Source organism: Antechinus flavipes, chromosome 1 (assembly GCF_016432865.1).
Source record: "Antechinus flavipes isolate AdamAnt ecotype Samford, QLD, Australia chromosome 1, AdamAnt_v2, whole genome shotgun sequence".
Taxonomy (NCBI): Eukaryota; Metazoa; Chordata; class Mammalia; order Dasyuromorphia; family Dasyuridae; genus Antechinus; species Antechinus flavipes.
In genome coordinates, this window is record NC_067398.1 from 352,568,338 (window position 1) to 352,584,760 (window position 16,423).

General features: G+C 33.5%; 1 protein-coding gene across 4 annotated transcripts in view; it reads left to right on the forward strand.

Moving 5' to 3' along the window:
- CCDC68 (coiled-coil domain containing 68) overlaps nucleotides 1–16,423 on the forward strand; it is a 79,715-nt gene that overhangs the window by 41,510 nt on the left and 21,782 nt on the right. For all 4 annotated transcript variants that reach the window (XM_051969602.1, XM_051969600.1, XM_051969599.1 and 1 more), the window contains exon 7: nucleotides 12,206–12,288. In XM_051969602.1, coding sequence (XP_051825562.1) covers nucleotides 12,206–12,288 — 83 coding nt within the window. The remainder of the gene's footprint in view (nucleotides 1–12,205; nucleotides 12,289–16,423) is intronic.

Sequence of the window (16,423 nt, forward strand, 5' to 3'; positions counted from 1 at the left end):
CATCAATGGAAGAAAATTTCCAAAGACTCAGAACACTCCAGTACACATAAAAAAGTTAAACTCTCTTTATTCCTTATTTTTTTTTCCTGAGGTAATTAGGATTAAGTGATTTGCCCAGGGTCACACAGCTAAGAAGGGTTAAGTGTCTGAGGCTAGCTTTGAACTTAGGTCCTTTTGACTTCAGGGCTAGTGCCATCCATCCATTCCACTGTACCATCTAGTTGTCCCTCTTTATCCCCTATCTTGATCAAGGCAAGTAGGTGGAATAATAGAACTGAAATTAGGAAGAACTGAATTCTAATCTATCCTTAGACATGTCCCACATGTGTGATCCTGGGCAAGTCACTTTATTTCTATCTGCCTTATTTTCCTCATGTATAAAATAGGGTTAATGATCTCTCAAGGTTGTTGTGACAATAATATGAGACTGTTTTTGTAAAGTGCTTTGCAAATTCTAATTCTCCTCCTCCTTCTCCTCCTCCTCCTTTTCCTTCTCCTCCTCCTCCTCCTCTTCCTTTTTTTCCTCCTCCTCCTCCTCCTCCTCATCATCTCAAAAATGTGATATGCCTTCCTAACAGATCTTGTGTTTCTCTTTGATCAAAATATATACATCACTAAGTATTTATTTAGTGTCTGGGCTTATACCCAGCACAATGTTAGGTGCTGAAGGGGATCCCCAAGAAGAAGGAAACATACTCTCTATGCATAGTAAATTCACAATTAAGTTGGGTGAGCAAGATTTTCACAGGGGATGATAAAATATAACTTTCCTAATCTGGTTGATAGACTCAAGGATAGAGTTCAGAGAATGGAGACATTAACACAAGAACAAAAAGAACCATCTGGACTCTAGTCCTCCCTCCTGTTTTTATGTATACTACTCACATCGGAATTTTCTATTGTCACTGCTTGGTGGACTTCAACATGGTTCTCAACTAGAAATAGCAAGGTGGTGCAGTGGATAAAATATAGGTTTGGAGTCAGGAAGACAGCTTTTCCTAAATTTAAATCTGACCCCAAACACTTATTAGTGACTTTACTGGGGAAGTCACTTAACTCTATTTGCCTCAGTTTTTTTATCTGTAAAATGAGCTGGAAAAGGAAATGGAAAACCTTTCTAGTATCTTTGCTAAATAAACACTAAATGGAGGCATGACTTGATAACAATTAGGCCAATGGGTTTTTTTTTTTTGTTTTGTTTTGTTTTTTTTTGGTTAATGGCTTCAGATTTTAATTGGTCAAAGGGGAATGAGAGACTATGAATAAATATAAATTTATATTATTAGAAAAATAAAGAAAAGAGTCTTAAGAAGAAGAATGTTTATATATTAGAAGACACCTTTTAACAAAAGCCACAATGATGGTATGATGGAAATCTAAAGATTTACAACAGATAATCTGGGGGAAAACTATTGATATTACTAAAAAGTTCTTTGCTTTACAAAGGCTTTATTGGAGAATTATTTTGAATAGTGAGCTTGCTTATTAAATCTTTCCTTTGAGATTTACACATGCTTGACTAATACAGATTTTTAGGGACACATTCATTTCTTAAGTGAGATGCTGTTGTCTTGTTTTCTCAGAGGAGATGCTGAGAACATTGAAGAGTTCTTATGAACATTTTAGAATTGATTCTTGAACAAAGCAATATTTATCTGTGAAACAAATTTTGCATTGTAGAAAATGAGTCTTTATATGAGGTAGATAAGAATAAAAGCACAACTTGGCCTTGTATTTGACCTGGTAATATCTTTCTTGATGTTTGTGGGATTTATTTGAGAGAACTTATTTTGGTTCACTTTTTCCTATTAAACTCCACTGAAACATTATTTAATTTTAATAATTTCAACTTCTTTGTTATCTATGTATAATAATTCACTGAAAGATGTAGAAAATACAACCCATTATGCAAAGAAACTATTTGTTGATTATGAAGAAACATTTGATCCAGATGAGCAAAAATAACACTTTAGATACTTTAATAACAAGGTTTCTTCCATCTATACATCAAAATCATATGTTATTCCTTGAAAGATAAAACATCAGGAATAACTCCATTTAATTATTCTGTTCATAAAGGTCATATCAGATAACAAATTGGGTGATAGTATGATCACCAAAGTTGTTTGTCACTGTCATCAGAGATTGAGTATTTTCAATTATTTCTTGTCAGATTTGGTGACTCCATTTGGTTTTCTTGGAAAAGATAGTGGATTCGTTTGCCATTTCCTTCTCCAGGTCATTTTATGGGTGAGGAAACTGATACAAATAGGGTTAGGCATTCAAAACTTGCCCAGAGTTACACATTTATTAAATGTCTGTGGCCAGATTAGAACTCAGAAAGATGAGGTTTTTTTGACTCCAAACATGGCTCTCAATTCATTGTGCCCCTTTAATACTGGAACCATATTAAAGAAATAGTTTTTATAAATGCTGAAGTTCTGTTTTATATTGATGATGTGCTGATTGCATCAGATTCCAACAATAATGATATCTTCAGCCATCTCTATATTCTGAGATGAGCCAGTTATGTTCTTGCTATGTAACTCTGAAATTATGGAGTTTCAAGTAGGTTTATCCTATTCACTTCCTAGCTTTCTTTACCAATAATAATTATGCATTTTTTGAATTTTCTGTCTTTGTTGGCAGCTATAGTATTTAGCTTAACAATTTGTATCATTTGAATATTTAATCTTGACATTATATAAAATAGTAATAACTAGAATGTATATTTAAATTAGCTATATATTAAGTATTTATTTATTATTATTAAATTAGGTTTATATTTACCTTAAGATTGTAGAATGCTTAACTTGGTCCTTGTAACAGCTCTGAGAGATAGATGCTTTCATTATCCCCATTTTATAGATGAGGAAACTGGGTCAGATAGAGGTTTAAATAACTTGCTCAGAGTTACACAGCTGGAAAGTGCCTAAAACCAGGTTTGGACTTAGGTCATCTTGATTTCAAGTTCAGCACTCTATTCCAAGCCATCTAGCTGAATCCAGCTTCAAACTAACATGGTATGGAGAATGTTTTGCCTTAATTTATGGAAGATATTTTTGGTGTGGGATTAGGACTGACTAATAGAAGGATTTAATTAACTAATTTCCACCTAAAAAATAATCCAAAAATTTTTCTCACTTGGAGTTCTCATTACTTCAAGTAGTTTTATTTTTTTTATTATTTTTAGCATTGTTTTCTTTTTAAATTTTGAATTAGATTCTCTCCCTCCTTCCCATCCCTCCCTCACTTATTGAAAAAAGCAAACAAACAATGTATCTCATACAAAATTTATCTTCATATTAGCCATATTGGGAAAAAAAAGAAAAGAAAGTGAGAAAATTGTACTTCAATTTGTATTCGGGGCAGTTCTTTCTCTGGGAATAGATAGCATTTGTTTTTCATCATGAGTTTATTGGAATTGTCTTGAACCACTGTATCATCAGAGTAGATGTCTTTCATAGCGGATCCTCATTGGTATTACTATGTATAATGATCTCCCATTTCTTTTAATTTCAGCTGCACCAGTTCATATAGATCTTGCCATAAATTTTTTGAAATTTTGTCATTTCTTAGAGCACAATAGTATTTCATAGTCATATACCAGAACTTTTTTAGCCATTCCCCACTTGATGGACATTTTCTCAATTTCCAATTCTTTGCACCACAGAAAAGAGCTACTTTAAATATTTTTGTACATGCAAGTCTTTTTCTTTGATCTCTTTGGAATACAGAGCTAGTAGAGGTATTACTGGATCAAAGGAGTATGCACAGTTTGATAACCCTTTGGGCATAGTTTCAAATTGCTCTTCAGAATGGTTAAACCAGTTCACTACTTTGCCAGCAGTTAATTAAAGTACTTATTTTCCCTCATCCCCTAAAGCATTTGTCATTTCTGATAGGTATGAGGTAGTACTGGAAAGTTGTTTTAATTTATCTTTCTCTAACCAATAGTGACTTAAAGTATTTTTATATGACTGTAGAAAGCTTTGATTTATTTTTCTGAAAGCTGCCTGTTCATATTTTTTGACCATTTATATTTTGGGGACTGGCCCTTATTTTTTTTTTTTTATAAATTTGACTTAGTTCCTTCCATATTTGAGAAATGAGACTTTTATCAGAAAAATTTGCTGTAAAATTTTTTGATATGTATTATCTTTTTATTATATATAATACATGTTATATGTGTAAAGTACATTGTATATTAAACTATTGTATGTCTTCTTATTACATATTACATTATATATAATGCTATATATCATATATATTTTATTCATGTGCTTTTTAGCAAATTTAGAAATGATTCTTCAGGTAACTCTAATGGTATCTGTGTTGAGTACTCTCTTTTTTGAGGGAGATCATAGCGTCTCTGCAACTTGATAGATGTTCTTTGAGAGTTGCTGTGATCAAAGAATTCATTATTCTACAACTGTGAGAAAGAGGCCTTGGTTCAGATCCCACTTCTGAAAGCTATTACTTATGTGACCCTGATCTCCTTGAGCCTATTTCCTGATCTAGAAAGTGAGGGGTTTAACTGGAGGTCTCTGAAGCCCATCTAGCTCTAGATCTATGATCCATATAAAAAAGCCTTCTGGGTGATAGATTTATAGAATGTATTAGCAAGGCTATTTGTGAACAGCAACCTATTCAATCCATCATTGTGGCCATATTTGAAACCTTTCATGTTGGAGAGACTTATCAGAGCTTTTGCTTCACAGGCCTAATTTTCTAAGTATAAAATCTGTGTCTGTTTTATTCTTCATTGAACACTCTGGGTGGTAGAAGAAGCTCCATATGCTTTAGGGTCTGGGTGAGTAGAAATCCCAGGGCCCAGTCACACTAGGCACAGACTACTTTTTCACAATACTATAGCTGGGGGATAGGCTCCCCCTGGAGGATGATTCATTTTCTATTTATTTGAATAAATTTCTGCTATGGTAAATAGCAGTATTAGTAGTATGACGTTTGGTAATGAACATATTACTTAAAAGCATCACCATCTGTCCTACTTTAATCAACAATGCAGTGAGAATAAATTCTGCTAATACAGTGATAAGCAAGCAAAAAGTCCAAAAAAGAGATTTAATATGGACATATGTTCTTTTTGCAATTAGTGCATTTCTCTAATGTTTTATCATTAGTTTTCTGGTGTCAGCTATACATAAGCTGACATATTTGACTTTTTTTACATTTTAGAGCCAGAAAGAAGCCTAGAACTCATCTTCATTTTAAAGAAGAGGAAATTGGGGTACAGAGAAGAGAAATTCTTTTTCTCAAAGTTGCAGAAATGATTTTCTCCAAGTTACTGGGTAACGAAAGCCCTGGTCTCCTGACTTTCTGCTGTGCTTCTCAGATAGAGTGTAAAAGACTTTATCAAAAATAATGAAAATATTCTAATTTTTACCATTTTAATAATTAAATTATATGGCCAACTCCATCTTACCTTTTTTTGGACTGGAGTTAGCATTTCTTCAGTTTAGGGAGCTCCTTCAGAAGAATATAGGCAGAAAGCATATGTAAGGCAACACATTATCTTTGTCTTAGAGAATTTCCTGGGGATTGTGGTTGCTTGCTTGGATATTGTCCTTTATTCTTAAAGAGGACCAAAATGACATCATGATGTTAGAGTCGAGTTACATTGTATCTGACGGTAGCTGATCAGATGCTCAGCCAACAGGTTAGACACAAATAGTCCCTGTGAATATTTAGGTGGATTCTCTAAATTTGTGCAACTTTTGATGTGTTTCTTTTGAGCTACTTCAATTCGGCTTTGCTTACAAAGCACAGCACCTTCTCTGATGAGGGCATCTTATGCTGGGTGGTCCTGTGCCAGTGTCTCCCATGTCATGCAATCAATTCTTAAGTTAAGAAATTGAAAGTGACTTTTTCTGACAATGTTGTGAATGTTTGCCTTGTGTGAGTTCTCTGTAAAATATCCTTTTAGGCACGTTTACGTTTTGTATGCAAATAATGTGGCCAACCCATTGGAACTGTGCTCTCTGTGATGATTTGACTGTTTGTCTAGTTCAGGAAAGAACCTCAGTATCTGGTATTTTATCCTGCCAGGTGATTTTTAGAATCTTCCTAAGACAATTTAAATGGAAAAAATTCAATTTCCTGGCATGGTGCTAGTATACATCTGGATTTCACAGGCATACAGCAATGAGGTCAGCACAATGGCTCTGTGGACTTTCAGTTTGTAGTCAGTCCAATACCTCTTCTCTTCACACTTTCCTTTGGAGCCTCCCAAACTCTGAGCTACCTCTGGCAATATGTGCATCAACCTCATTATCAATGCGTATATTCCTAGAAAGGATGCCAAAGAGAAGTGAACTTATTCGCAGTATTCAAAACTTCTCCATTTGCTGTAATGAATGGTTGTGTGTGTGGATGGCGTGGTGCTGACTGGCATATGTGTTTCATTGGTATTGGTAGGCCAAAATTAGCACAAGCAGCAGAGAATTAATCCATATTTTATTGCATCTCAGATTCAGAGGGTGCATTGAGTGCACAATCATCTGCAACAAAAATCACACTCCAATACTCCCTCCACTTTAGTGTTAGCTTGTAGCTTTTGCAAGTTGAAGAATTTATCATCAGTCTGGTAGTTGAACTTGATATACCATATTCATCCTCATTGAAGGCATTTGACAACATAACTGAAAACTTCAAGATAAAATGCGACGGAGCAAGCACATAGTTTTGTGTTACTCCATTTGTGCCTGGAAAAGTACAAGACCATCATCTGTTTTCCAGAACCTAGGCATGCATGACAGTATGAGATTGATGTATAATACCGATGAACTTCTCTGAGCAACCAAATTTTGATATAATTTTCCATAAACCATCATGACTGACAGCATTTTTTATGGAATTGTTGGGCAGCAAAAACCATATTGACCATTCCTCGGCCAATTCTGAAACCACATTGATTCTCAGGTAGGTGATCATCTTCCAGGTGAAGGATCAGACAGACCATTAAGAAGGAATCTGGCAAGAATTTTGGCAGCAATAACTGAGAGACTCCCCCATTGTGATTGTCATAGGACAGGCTATTTCCTTTAATTTATAGAGATGGACAGTGGAGGTATGTTTGAGTATCTGAGAAATAACTTCCTCTTGCTATTTAACCTGGAAAATTTCAATCACCTTTTGTATGAACAATGAAACCCCCATATTAGAAATCTCAAGTAGAATAGAATCAGCACCAGGTGTTTTGCCTAATGGCATTCAAAATCTCTTCTTTACTTGGAAATTTGTCTAGAAAGGGGTTGACTTCAATCTGAGGTTGACTATATTATGCTATATCAATATAGTGTAAATTAACTATATGTAGTTACATAATAACTATATAATATATTACTATATATCAATATAGTCACATTAACCCATAGCATGCATATAGTACACATATACACAATATACACATCAGTAGCTTCAGCACTGATTGATAATCATCTATTGAGAACACTATGTAGGTGTTCAGCCCATCTCTCCAGAATCATTATCAATGTCGCTCTATCAGCCCTGAGTAGAGGAGATGCACCATATTTCCTTGAGGCACTGAGAAGTTGATTGACTTTTCATGGTCACCCAGCCAGCAAATGTCAGAGGCTCCTGATCCCAAAGCCCCTTCTTTGTCTCCTATGCTTTTCTACAGTCCCTTTGATGCCTAAGAAATATTAGAGGAGAGCCAGAATGTGGATGAAGATAAAGGTAAGAGATGGTGGAACTAGGAAAATAGCTGAAATCTCCCTTATCTTAGCCTGCCCACAGGGTGGTGCTATGGGTTACCTTTGATTTTCAAGAGGAGTTTTGTGTAAAAAAAAGAGAGAGAACTTACTGGAGAATACACTATACTCTGGGGCTTGCTATTTACTACATTAAAAAATGAGACAAGTCCAAGTATAGTCAAGATCACTGCTAGACATTGGACTTCTTATTATGGTGAAGAAGTTCTTAGTAACTGAAAGCTGACTTAGTAGGATGCTGAAGTTAATTGGGAAGAATTTACGTCCAAAGAAAAATTAATTTCCATGACATTAAAATATGTGTGTACACATACATATATACATACTATATGTAATTTAAATATATATAATTATAATTTAAACAATTTATCAAATTTATTTATGGTTTAAATTTTAGTGTGAATGTATATCTGTAAAATATATAATACATATAAACACAGATATCAATATGTGATTAGCTAAGGCCATAGTGGATGAAGCACCAGGCCTGGAATCATGAACTCATCTTCCTGAGTTTAAATCCAGCTTCCGATACTTACTAACAGTGTGACCCAGGGCAAGTCACTTAACCCTTTTTGCCTCAGTTTCTTCGTTTGTAAAATGAACTGGAGAAACAAATGGCAAACCACTCTAGTATTTCTACCAAGAAAACCCTAAATGAATACACGAAGAATCAGACATTACTGAATAATTAAACAACAAAACTCATATATATGTATATAGTGTATATAGTATGTATGTATATTATTTCTTATATACACTATATACATCTGGAATATATGTGCACACAAAATATATGTAATTTATTATGTGTGCATATTACTATATGTCAATAGAGTATATATTAACCCATAACATGCATATAGTATAATATAAATAATATATACATGTGCATGAGCATGTTTGCATACATATACATGCATGTATATACAATGTTTTATATATATATATATATATATATATATAATGATAGAAATTAACTTTTCTTTAGCATGAATATTCTTCCCAATTGATTTCAGGACCTTATTGGATATAGATTATGTAAATATTAGACATGTACATATTAAAATCCATATATTATTACATATATACATTATTGCATGTTTATATATAATATATTAATATATAATAATGTGTATATAAATAATATGCTATTTTATAGGTATACATTGTATATGCTGTGTTAGTATGTTATATGTAATATGATCACATATCTGATATATACATGCATGTATGCACAATTACACTAAATATATGTGTGAGTATATATGCATATAAATATACACATCTATTTCCATTATGCTTTAAATACAGTATTGAATTTTCCAGGCAAATTGTAAATGTTTTTGAATGAAAATTGTGGATTACAGATACTTTAGATACTTGGTCATGTTCATAGACACATACATTTGAATTGGGATTAGTTCTATGATTCTGTTAGCTCAGAAAACTTCTCCCTAAGGAACCTTGCACTACTTATGCTGTTGAGCACTTCTTCATCTTAGGGAGTTGCTTACAACACTGAGAGTTGTATATCCAGAGTCTATATAGCCAGGGTATGTAAAAGCCAAGATTTGAACACAGGTTTTTTGACCTTCAGACCAGCTCTCTGTTCCACTCTACTGCTTTTTCTGTCTCTGTCTGTGTGCATGTTTATGTGTGTTTATTAGCCTCTGAAGTCCCTTCAAGCTCTCAATCTATAATGCTTGATGAGAATATTTTATATAGACAGTGGTAGGTCTAGCACTATAAAGAAACTTGGAAAAGTTCCATATAGCTACATTGGGAGAACATTAGTGTTTTAAAAGATTGGTTTTGAGGTTAAGGAACAGCTTGGGATCATTAAAAGCACTACACAGCTTCCCAGATATAATCTAGCTCTACTTTCTTCTTCTTGTGTAATTCTGGGCCCAGCTCAATGTTCATAAAAGAAGATTATAAGTTATATGTGAATATACAGGCCAGTCGTGTAATTATATATATTTGTGTGCACACATATAGATTTCATAGCTAACTAGCTAGCTAGCTAGCTATCTAATTGGCATTCCCTAGTAGATAAATGACCAAAGATTATGAACAGACAGCTCTCAAAAGAATAATTGCAAATTAGTAAGAATTATATGAGAGAATGTTTTAAATCACTAATAAAGTTTCACCTCACACTTAGCAAACTGCCCAGGATGAAAAAACTATATAACAAGTTCACTTTAAACAGCTTATCTTACCATTTGTCCCCAAAAAGATATCACTTAGATTACTGTGAGTTAAAAACTACTTTTCCTCTTGTGCTACCCATGGCTCTGCTTATACCAATGCTATTACCTCCCTGTGTTTTACTTTGTCTCCATTTACTTTTCACTAGACACCAAGATGAAGTGATTCTGTAGCCTGATATTCAGTAATAAATATTAACATCAAAACTTAACAAGGATGCATTCAGTTTTTGGTCTGTTGAGTTTTTTCTTTTTCTTTTTGTTTTTCACAAAAGGCTGTCATTTGGTTTCTTTAGATCATGTAACAGCTTAATATGTAAGCTATAGTACTTTTTCTTCTTTCTGATATTCTGTGTACATTTTCTCCTATATAAGATTTAAATTTTTTTTTTTTATCTTTCAGGAAATGTCATTCAGGCATTCAATCAGTCAACAAGCATTTATTAAATGTTTACTGTATGCCAGGTACTATGCTAAGCACTCAGAATAAAAATACAAGCAAAAAGGATAAAGCCTGCCTTTAAAGAGATTATATTTGAAATCCAGAATGATTGAACCAATTTACAGCCAGAATTCCTTAATGTACTTGACTTTCCACAAATCCTTTAATATTGACTATTTCTTTCTGTTGTTATCTTTGCCAATTTGAAAATGGGGTGAAGCTTGAAGTTTGTTTTGATTGGCATTTCTTCTATTACTAATTTGTACTTTCATTCATATGATTGTTAATAGTTTGCACACTGTATTTTTTGCCCCGTTTTCTATTGAAGAATGGCTTTCCATTATACATATATTTCCATTATGTATTTTCTGTTGGTTGTATATGTGTGTATCTATCTACCGACCTTCTTATCTATCTATCTTCAATAGGAATCTTTATCAGAATTATGTGTTATAAAGGCTTTTCCTCAGTTGACTACTTCCTTAGATGTTTTGTCCTAAATGTATAATTTTATTTGTGTAAAAGCTTTTCATTTTGTGAGTATTTTATATTCTATAATTGTCTCTACTTTTTGGTTATGAATTTATCCTGAATGAATGGCTGTGAAAGGTATATCATTGACTTTGCTTTTTTTATGCTGAGATCTTTAATATTTAGATAGCTATTTTGAATTTATTGTAGAGTATGATTTAAATTGTTAGTGTAAGCCTAATTTCTGACAGACTATGTTCCAGACTGACAGACTGTGTTTCAGTTTTATTTAACAATTTTTATGAGATTAGGAAATTATATTTTTAGTTTTATAGAATCCTAGGTTCAGACATTTCTGATTCTTATCAGTCTTGTTTCATTCATCTACTTTTCTATTTTTATCCAATATTCCAAATGCTTTTTTTTTTACATTTAACACTTTATAATATATCTTAAGGTCTAGAAGTATGCTATTCACCCTTTAATTTTTTTGTTCTTTGTTATTTCTCTTCATATTCTAGCTCTTTTCCTTCTCCATACATTTGTATATGTGTGTGTGAGACAGAGCTTAATGCATGAATGAGATTCCTTTTTTACAGAGGAACTTTTAAGGCCATGTTTTCTTCTACCAAATTGAATCCTTTTTTTTTTTTTAACAATAAATAAATATTAAAGTAGAAAGATCTTGTATAATCTAAATGTTTTAGTTAGTTATATGGCTATAAAATTGTGGCCAGATGTGGAAAATCACTTAGAAGCCTGTCTGTTCCTTTATCATATTTTCATAAAGGATACCCTTGGTATGTATAGCTTGTTCTTGTAAAGATTTTATAAAGATTTTAAAAAGTAGACAGTTTAATACTTATGATGTTTCCTTGGTTAGCCTTTGAACATAATCTATGGATTTCCCACTCCCATTCTTTTGGAATCTTCTGTTCCCTGAGAAATGTTGTAAAATCTTCTAATGTTTTCAAAATTATGTTGTCTCCAACATGGATTTCCTGGTCTGGTCTGACTGCTGATCCTGACTTTGTTGTCTTATGTCCCATTTTAACTTCCTCTTACAGCAACACATCAAAGACTAAGGGGCAGAGTCCAAAGGGGATGGTTCCACTGTCATTGATGATGAAAAAAAAAATCATTATAGACAAATCTGTTCTGTTTTCCATTTGTTATCCTGCCAATTTCTTTGATAAGTGTCCTTATCATGATGTAATTTTAAAGAGCTATATATCTTTATTACTGTCATTGTTGACATAAACAAGAAGTTCAATTTGTAAGCAATGAAAAGATATATCTCAAAATGCATCTTCTTCTTTCCTTAGGAAAAGAAATTACTGCTAGAAAGAAAAGCGTCTTTGCAAATCAAGTTGGAGCAGCTCAGAGTGAACTCTAAAAATGCCAAGAGGTTTGCAAATCATTCTCTTAAATTACTTGCTTAAAACTATCATATTCCATGGTAAATGGGCATAAGGCATTATTTTCAAGAGATGAGCATTTAGTGAAGAACAGAAGGTTTGGGGTGAATGATAGTGAATTAAGTTTTGAATATATTTCATTTGAGATGACTCTGATACATTAAGTTTAAAATATCTAAAAGATAATTGACGATGTGGGCTTGAGAATCAGGTGAGAACTTAGAGTTGGATATTTAAACCAGACTCATATGCTTAGAGATGCTAATTGAACTTAGGAGAATTAATGAGGTCAGCAAGAAAGAGTAGAGAGAGAAGAGGGCTAAGGATAGAGTATTGGGGATCACCCACATTGGGGGGATTGATATGGATGATAAGCCAGCAAAATGGATTGAGAAGAAGCTGCCAGCTTGATAGATGAGAGAAGTAAAAGTGTCCAGGATAAGATGGGTTATCAACAATGCAAACGCAGCAAATAGATACGAAAGGAAAGAAACTAAGAAAAGATGCACACTTGGCAGTAAGAGGTCACTCTTTTGAGGGAACAGTTTTATTTGAATGTTGAGCATTGTATAGGAGATAGGAGAGGAAATGGAGGTAGGAATTGAGAGAGGCTTTTTTTTTGAAGTTGGTTAAGAAAGAAAGGAAACTAGGCTGATGCTTGATGGGATGATAGATTTTTCTAATTATTTTTAAGATGAGGGAAACTTGGGCATGTTTGAAGGTAGTATGAAAAGAACTGGTAGATAGGGAGATGACAAAGATTAGAGAGGAGGAACGATTTAGAAGGAAGTCTGGAAGAGATAGGAAGGATAGATAGAATGTTGTAAAGGAAATCTAGTTATTATTGCATTTTTCTATTAAAATTGGTGGTACCAAGGACTATGGTAAGAACTTTTTTGGAGGTCTTCATTAACTTGAGGAGACATAAACTTCAGCACCCACAGAGATATTTAGTTGCCAGATTGCATCTCCAGAAGGATTGTTCCACTGGACAATAACTTTGAAAGCCAGGTGAAATGAGGATTGGTGGTCTGGAAATTCTTAGTTCTCTTTAGCTTACATTCTCTGTAAGTGGAAGATGACCATCAATTAGTAATTGATGTTAGTGAAGATGGCAAGCCTCTTTCTCTACAGTGGATGTTTTCCTTGATAATAGCCATGAAACCTTAATTGGAAGTAGGACTTATAGCTGGGGGGATGATAGAAGAGAAGGCTGCTATTCCCAGGGATTTGACGTCCAAGCTGATTCCTCTGGGATTTGAGGGATTGTGGTAGTTTGACTCAGATGGCGGATGCTATCTTCTGTTTATCTTTGAGGACACCTGGATGTTTCAGGTTGGCTTGATGTCCCATTGGTGGCAGTTGGTGTGGTGGTGACCCTCTTTCTCCATAAGGCTTCTTCCCTGAGTGATGGCTGCTGGGGTTAGGATGGAAGTGGATTATGCTTAAGTTTAATTTTACCAATAGATTCAGTATTTTGATAGTTTTTGAACAGAGCTTATACTGTTTGGTTTTTCTAAAAATCAATGAAGCTGTTCATAGTAGTTATAACTAAATCTTAAGTAGCTTTAAGGACGTTTTATGGGATGCATTATAGTGGTCAAATACTTCATGTTTCGAGCTATTTCTACAAAATGCAGGTATCAATAATAGTCATAACTATTTTGAAACTGCATATCTGAATAAAGTTGGAAACACTACTTTCCAAAATGATATGGGCAAAATAACTTTCTAATTGCTTAGGTACATTTTATCATTTCCTTTTTTTATTCATATTTTCTTTTTAAAAATTAAACACAGAATAAAAAAATAATAACAGAAAAGGAAAACAAAACAAGACAAATCAGAATATTGCCATGTGCCCAGCAGACCATCAGGGAATATTCAAAATATATAATAATAAATTACCAATTCAAGAAAGGATATATAATAGTACAAGAAATTATATTTATCTTTTCTTTACTTCCTTGTAGGTTCTTCTTTTGTTCTCTGCTGGGCACTTTTTTACTTTATTCTTTTCCCCCCTTTCATCCTCTTTCCTCTCCTAAGCAGGCTGTAGTTAAACAAGGATAAATTTATATATATACATATATAGATAAATACATACACACATATCTTTCCTATCCCTGCTAACTCTTTGCTTTAATTCTGTTCCTTAATAAGCCTTGGCTCTTATTTAACTTCCCTTCACCCATGGATCCCTCCCTTGTCTTCTTCCCCCACTCTTTGTTTCTCCTTCCACCCATCCCTCACTCCTTATTTCTTTATAGATTTTTGAAAGGTGCTATATCCTTCATGGCATATATGTAATGTTACCTATTTAACCCATTCCCAATATGAACTAGGTTTGTAGAACCATGAGTCTTCCTGTCCCCTCGAATGCCTCTGTGTCTATTCATCCTCTGCACCTCATTTGTATAACATAATTACTATTTTTTACCATAACTCTGCCCCAATCATTTTTTGACCTACCCAATTACTAATGTTAAACTTAAACATATATTAAACATTTCCATGTAAAAAAACATAAACAGTTTGTTCATTTTAAGTTCCTTGAAATTGATCTTTGATATTAATTCTTATATGTTAAATTTTCTATTAAGTTTGAGTTTGGTTGAAGATCCTGAAAAGTTTGTTGAAACTTTTGTTGGTTGATTCTGCAAGTTTGTTGAAATTTCATTTTTTATTCAATATTAGAGATAATTTTGTTGGATATGTTTTTGGCCACAGGCCTAGTTCTTTCAGTTACAGGACCCAAAACCTTTTATTGTGGCTGCTGATAAATCCTGTACAATTCTAGTTGTATGTACCTCCAGTGTATTTGCATTTTTTTTTCTTATTTCTTGTAAGATTTTTTCTTTGAACTGGACAATAATATTCTTGTGTATTTTCTACAGAGGATCTCTTTGAGGTGGTGATAGGTAGATTTTTTTTTCTATTTCTACTTTTTGTACATATTCTATTACTCCAGGACAATTTTCTTGTATTATTGTGTCAAGTTTCTCTTTTTGGGCACAGCTTTCAGGTAGTCCAATTATTCTTATATTTTCTCTTCTTGATCTGTTTTCCAAATCTGTTGTTTTCTTATATTTCACATTCTATTCTATTTTTTCATTCTTTATACTGTGTTTTGTTATTTCTTGGTCTCTTATAGCTTCTCTGGTTTCCCCTTGCTCAATTCTAATTTTCAGAGTTATTTATTTTTATTTTTAAAATTCTGTATCTCCTTTGCTACTTTATTAACTTTTCCCCATGGAGTCCATGAAGTAAAAGTTTATGTGCCTTCTGCTGATGCTCCAGTCAAACCCAGCTAGCCCCAGGACTCCCCACTTGGCATTTCTGCAGAGCTAGCCTGGAGTTGTTCATACTTCATATTGGATAATCTCCGACCTGGGGTCTTTCTTCAGGTCTTCTGTGGTTATACCAGGAGGACCCCTATTTTGCTCTAAGTCTTCTTGATTTTTTATCAGTTTATGTTCATCCTGGGATATAAATTTGTTCTGTTTGTGGGGGAAATCTAAAGAGCTTGAAATCTACTGACCTACTCTGCTATCTTCCTAGAACCCTCCCCCCTCCCATTTTGCCATTTCTAAACGTAGATGTAGTCATATTCAGTATGGCATTTCTTAATTTCATGTTTGTATAAATTTCTAATATCTTTTAAGAAAACATCAGTTCTAATATAGGATCCTATGATCCTAGGGCCATTTTTAGGACTAGATGTTATTGCATCAGGAGAAATTGACTAACTAAATTTTGCTAGTTGTAAGGAGGTTTTTCAATAACTTAGCAGAAATATCAGTTTGTTTGTTGCTCTAGAGAATATATGCAGATTCAGGAAAAGAAATTTCTGTTAAAATCAAGGTCAGGTCCCTGTTTTGGGAGAAATGTGTAAAGAGGTACCAAGGGGAAGCAAAACATGTCCCATAGTGTATTATGTATACTGTGTATTAACCTGTGACATATGACTTGGGGTCACTGGATCCCACCTCATGTAGCTTTTTCTTTTTCCATTTCTTTAATCTTAGTACTTTCCTCTCTTTCCTATTTTTTTTTTTTACTATTTTGATTGTGCAGAATTTTCCTTCCTATATAACCTATATATAAATTATACATACCTATACT